At 39.7% G+C, this 6,478-nt stretch overlaps 1 protein-coding gene across 5 annotated transcripts in view; it reads right to left on the bottom strand.

Moving 5' to 3' along the window:
- The window catches only part of MCF2 (MCF.2 cell line derived transforming sequence), a 118,702-nt gene that overhangs the window by 23,865 nt on the left and 88,359 nt on the right, over positions 1–6,478 (bottom strand). For 2 of the 5 annotated variants that reach the window (XM_065556720.1, XM_065556723.1), the window contains one exon: positions 2,406–4,359. The exons of 1 other annotated variant lie outside the window; for it this stretch is intronic. In XM_065556720.1, coding sequence (XP_065412792.1) covers positions 4,319–4,359 — 41 coding nt within the window. In that variant the 3' untranslated portion in view covers positions 2,406–4,318. Of the gene's footprint in view, positions 1–2,405; positions 4,360–6,478 lie in introns of those variants that run through there. 2 more of the 5 variants (XM_065556719.1, XM_065556722.1) reach the window with 1 other exon arrangement.

The raw sequence follows: 6,478 nt of genomic DNA, 5'->3' as shown, positions 1-6,478 counted from the left end.
TTTAAAGCTCATACCCATAAGTGATAGAACAAGGAGGATTGTAAGTATTTGAGAATAGATGTCATTCCAATGGGAAAGCAAGTAATCTGGACTTTGTATTCAATGGGATTTTAACCCTAAAAACATTTTAATTCACTAAGGCCCAGGGTCTCAGAGGTATTTAGGCACCTAACGCCTATTGAAAACAATGGGAGTTAGGTGCCTCTGAGGATCTGGGCTTTACAGCCCCCTAGTAGGAGTCCTCTAGTTATTCCAGGGGGCAGTGGACTAGGTCTGTATGGTCTGTTGCTGTTCCTATTAAAATGAATGATAGCTTTGCCACTCGAATCAATCAGGCTCTTGCACAACACACTCAATCTATTCATGCAACATAAACACCTTTGTCCAGTCTTGTGTCATATCCCTTTGATCTTCCCCTGACTCAAGGCACTTACATTATTAAGACATTATTGTGCTTTGGGCATCATTGGTTAATTCTAACACTAAAAGCATTAATAGATAAACCTGACGATGGAATACCTAAGAGGGGTAAAAATATTGTCCTTTAAACTCTGAAATTTTGAAGCATCGTACGCTCAGCCATAAGAAGAGAAAGTGAACATTTGGGTAACAATTTACCAAGTTCCCCCCACTTTTGTAGCCTCCAGATTCACCTCCTCATTGCTCTCAGAATATCCTTAGCTACTTAACTGGAAAAAGCAGACAAATGCTGCCGAGTCACTGGCTGTTAGAATAAAACAAAGCCTTGTGTTGAGCAAGTACTGGTCTAACAAAGTAATGCACATTCTAAGTATGGGATTCAATTTTTGCTGGAAGTATTAGTTGCTTATGGTTACAGGAACTAAATACAACTCTATCATTAGGGCTGAAATCTTTGGTGTGGCAGCACATTTCAGTTGTAGCAAAACCATCCCCTAAAGAACTCGCACTGAGTTGAGATGTGGGATGAATGCATCCAGAGGTTTTGCATCGTTTTCTTGGTAGTTTAGATATCTAAACTAATACTTGATTCAGTGAAAGGGCGCTACTGCACATTCAGAGAGGACAGAGCTTAAGTCGTAACAGTAGCAAAGCCATTCCATGGTGGGTGGTACATTGGTGGATGCAACCTGCTGCTCCTATCTTTGTGTTGCTTTGGGCTACAGGACCCACCAACCCCCATGTTGTTTGTACGTCAACTGGCCACCTTCCTGACCTGCTCACCTCAGCTCCACGGTGTCCCTTCACAGCTCTCTTCTCCCTGGACAGCGGAAATGGCCGTAGCTTTCCTGGGTCCTGTAGAAGGCCTCATGAGTCCATCAAGGGTGCCCCCTTCCCATAGGAGGCAGAGAGAGATTTGCTTTAGGAACTGATGGAGCTAAAGTAAACAGAGCCTTGACTGCCACCTTCTTGTCACTGACAGCAGCATGACACAACTATGCTGGAGCGGATGAAACCAATGAATACTTCATATGGGGTAACCATCGCTCCACGCTATGGCAGAAAGCAAAATATTTCCTCCAGCTATTCTTTAAATGCAGCTGCTGTATTTCTCTAAACTGAGCTAATTTTAGCCTCGTTTCTGAAAAGCACCAGTCACTGGAATTTTGGCCTGCTGCATCTATGAAATGCTGCAAACATCAGTGGCGTTACATGCAAATGAGCTACTAATAGACACTAAGTATCACGGGGTAGCCGTGTTCGTCTGTATCCACAAAAACAACAAGGAGTCCGGTGGCACCTTAAAGACTAACAGATTTATTTGGGCATAAGCTTTCGTGGGTAAAGTTGCATCTGAAGACGTGAGGTTTTTTACCCACGAAAGCTTATGCCCAAATAAATCTGTTAGTCTTTAAGGTGCCACCGGACTCCTTGTTGTTTTAATAGACACTAGTTTGGGCCAGATATGGGCCCCAATTCAGGGAATCACTATCCTCATGCTTAACTTAAACATGTGCTTAATTCCATTGAAGTCAATAGGAATCAAGTATATGCTCCAGTGTTTTCCTGAATCCGGGGTATCCATACTGCAGGCCAGGGCTATCCAAGCTTCTCCAAACAACTCTTCCAAAAATTCTTCCACTCTGAACTGCAATACCTTTACTATTCCAGTCCTAGGACCCTCTTGGCTAAGCTTCAGATGTGCCAAATTGTCTGGTAGTTTTGTGATACAGATCAATGCTCACTAAAGATTTCAAGATTAAGGACAAAAGATTTATATTTAGCATTATAGCACTGAGACCTCTGTCCCTCTTATCACCAGTTTTTCCACCACTAAACAAATCAATTCATTTATAATATCGACATGTATTATTTTATGTCAAAATATGTATGAGGGCTTTATGGCTGCTATGAAGAAAGGAAATACAGTCAACAAAATGAAAACTATTTTTGTCAAGTAAAAGTTCAGCACTCGTTAGACAGAATTAAGTGTTCTCATATGAATTTATTTAACAATGTTTAAATTTTTTTAAATATAGATTTAACACATTTTTACAAGTACATATACAATATAGCTCATTTAAATTTGCAGACAGAGAAAACCCTCTGCTGGATAGTACCATATACATGAACACCCTCATTAAACCAGATACTTAAGGTAACGTAACACTTATTGTGCAAAGGTCCAAATGTAAAAAGTCTAAGATTGTACAGTTAGATTTGCAGAACTAATCAGTCTCATAAATTAGTCAAAGCTTAGATTCAAGACTATAGAAGAGAGAGAAAATTCAAACCATTTTAATATGCAATGTATGCTATGATTGAGACATTGCTATTTAGACTTGTACCTCAAAAATGTGTACTTTTTACCACAAGAATTGTTACTACTATAAGTAGCCCCAATAGTAATTGAACAGAATCTTATTTTTACTCTTAACAAGTGCTCTGTGATCCTATTTAAAATAGGTAGAAATGTATTTGGATGATTTCAAATCTGTTCATTAAGAATGCCAGTAATTGGACAATATTGGGATCTCTAGTATTTGCCGTGATCCTTAATTCAAATGCAGCTGATCTACTGTACAAGTTTCATATTTTTGAGGCTGGATGAGTAATGTTATGTCAGAGACGTCCCAACCAGCATCAGTTCTGTGTACTACCATGCTATGAAATGGACCGTACAATTCCAATGACAGTCATACAGTATCTCAGCAATTCCTTTGTACAAAAACGGGCACTGGAAAATAAAAATGATGTTTTATACAACAACTTTACACTACAACTCAGAATTCCTGGTTCACAAATCAAATTCACATCAAAAGGGTCCCTCATTAATCCACAGTATAAAACATTTCAATCCAATGAGAGTGTGTAAATTCGATATTGCATGCATACCACTAACCCTGTTTTCAATGCAATCAGAATTATCTTTATACAGCCCTGTTTAAAAGTCAAACCACCTGTACATATGTATTACAAAAAGAAAACTAGACAGACAAAATAAATTATGAAACATTGTAATATTCTTTTTTTTTTTCAAAAATTCACAAGGTAAGTTCTCAATAAAGATGCTGACAAGTACAGTCTTAGAAGAAGAACATCTGTAGTGCAAATGTGGACATGTAATTTATAGTTATGGCACATGTTCCAGAAGGACAATACATTACATGTAAACTTGCTAGATACAGGTGTTACCCCTGGAACTCTAAGTGATTCTTGACAACCCTGAGTTGTCAGTCCGTGGGCCTGATCCCCAGCCCATTGAAATCAACAGGAGTCTTTCTACTGACTACAATGGGCTTTGAATCAGCTATTTAGTGCAAAAGGAAATTCTTTAGCATTATTGCATCATCATCATCATATGACCCAGCCAGAAGATGATCTTACTGTACATTACATTCACACAGCTGCAATATATCTAAATCCATTCCATACGATGAATTCACTAGAAAAGGTGGCTTTTTTTATTTTTTTGGTTTACTAAAACTGAATTCTTTCATTTGCAATCGACCACAACAAATAAATAGGTAAAGCTTTCAACCTGTAAATTCAATTTCAGGCACCTAAATGAAGTGTCAGGACACTGTCGATTTACTTCTCTGATGAAACTTAATGGATGTCATGGAAAAACAGCAGGCAAAAATAAAATACTGTGCTTTCCGCGGGGGGGGGAGAGGGGAGAATGAAGTTGCAAAGAATGTCTTCCTTTATGACTATGACAAACTGTTTATGACTGTGACAAACTGCAGTCCCGGTCCGTGCAGATGAAGCTGTGAAATTCTGTGAATGTGATGAATAGTACAGGGTAATTCCAGCTATGGTGCTGTTTCTCTGTAACACCTAGTTCAAAGTCTCCAAAGGAGCATCAAAAATAGGATGCTACTAGTTCACCTTTAATTCAGGGGGAACTAAACTTTCTTGTGTTACACAGGGCAGCATCTATAAAGTAATGAAGAACGATAACATTAAAGCATCTTATTTGAAGAATACATTGGTTCCTGTAATAATGCAACAATGCCTCAGAACTGTGGTCTTCACTAAAAACAAACTCCCACTAGCTTGAGTGGGAGTCTTGTCCAAGCAAGGACCACAGAATTTGACTTAATTCAGTAATCTACCCGTTGACTAGCACAACCAGTTTGATAGTATCTTCTCTGCATTTATTTTGCTGTGACGCTCAAATGTTCTTTACATAATAACAAAAGATCTACTGCATGGAGCTGACGAGAATATCCACTTGTAAAAAAGTGGGGTCTGCTTTCTGTTTCAAAGGCAAAAAAACAACATGGGATTTAATAGACCCTGCATAAATAATTCTGCTTGCATAAATGACAAAGCTTGTGACTGAAGTCATTAAAGTGCGTACTAGTGCAAACTGCTTCGTTATATTTGCAAAACGGCGAGATTTTCAATTGAATTATTTACAGTATACTTGCTAATGTTAGCAAACATGCTCAGGTAAGCTTGCGAGAGGTCGACATTTAAACCAAAGTACAGAACTCTCTCAAAGCAAGTGGGCTGCTGTCATTAATATTCCCCAGAGTGCCACACATGGGTCTAACCCAAGGCCATTGAAGTGAACAGAAAGACTCCCACTGACTCCAATAAGCACTGGACAAGCCAAGAATGCATACCGATAGGCCATGGTGGGCCATTATGTGTTACTGATTTCAGTAGAACAAGAGGACAAATGAATGTCCAGAGCTTCACTGTCGTACGAGAACACACTTTGTTGGATGCATCATGCACCCAGGGGGAACTGAAGGGGTTAATTGGGGCAACATCACTAATCAAAATCATGAACACACTTGGTGTTGTTAAAATGCTATTTAAGTAAATGTAAAAGTAACTATAGGCTGGATCCTGCCAAGAGCTCTCAGGGACTGGCGTTGTGGAGCCTCATTAAAATAAACGGGGGTCCACTCATTGCAGCGTGAGATCGAACCGTGGAAAGAAGTCTCTTGACTTGCTGCTCTTTAGTATTTTTAGAGTCTAGTTTTTCGAGAGGACTCTGCCCGTTTTCTCATTTTGCTGGCACAGTGTTATGCCCACAAAAAATGGCACCATTAACGCACCACTGGTATACCTGGTATAAAACATCTCATTGCCTGGTCTCTGGGTCCAAACAAGAGGTAATGAAAGTAAATGTCTAAGGCTTTGCCCATCGGGGGAATTTTTTACGAGTTCTAACAGAACAGTTACACTGGTACAGGGCATCTAAATATGTTCATCAGGTTAAAGAGTGTGTGATGTCCACTATAAAATACTCGATGCTCCGGCACCCAAGAAATTTCTCTCTTCATCTGTTATATCACATCCCCATGTCATTTGTTATTTCCTTTTTTATTCTATGATTATGCATTGATAATCAAACATCTATAAATGCAATCTTATTGAGCATACATTATTTTTGAGCTATCAAATATTTTTCCTGTGCATTGGAGGAGGAGGAAGCACGCTTTAAAAGCACGCAGGGTTGACCTAATTTTGCTTCCACTGCTGTCAATGGAAGAGTTACCACCGACTTCAATGGAAGCTGAGTTAGGCCTACATGGAAAACTATTGACAATCTCCCAGCCTTTGTCTATTTTCTTCTTTGAATATCTACAAACACATCACGGGTGCAGCCATGCTTCCTTACTCATGGAGGGCCTGGTTCTGATCTCATCAACATCCGTGTAAATCAAGAGACCCCAGTAGAGCTACACTGGTGTGAGAACAGTGTATGTCAAAAGGAAATCAGGTCTGCAGCCTCTAGGGAGACAACTGGATATATTTATTTTCACACACAAGCCCTCAAACTAGCAAGAAGATCCTCACAGATAGATCCCCTACAGCAACACGCACCCCCTGTTCACTTCAGTGGTGCTCCATACAGGCAGCAGGATCTCCACCTACATGGAACTATTTCCGGATCAGTGGTAGGATTTTTCAGAAGCATCTAGAGGAGTTAGGAGCCCAGTTCCCATTGACTTTCACTCACTTGGCACTTCTGAAAATCCTACCTCTGGGTCTTGCAACCATGTAGGTGTCCCTAAGCAATAGAAGAGCATGTGAA

This window comes from Chrysemys picta, chromosome 9 (assembly GCF_011386835.1).
Source record: "Chrysemys picta bellii isolate R12L10 chromosome 9, ASM1138683v2, whole genome shotgun sequence".
Taxonomy (NCBI): Eukaryota; Metazoa; Chordata; order Testudines; family Emydidae; genus Chrysemys; species Chrysemys picta.
This window is presented reverse-complemented; position numbering and strand designations above follow the sequence as displayed.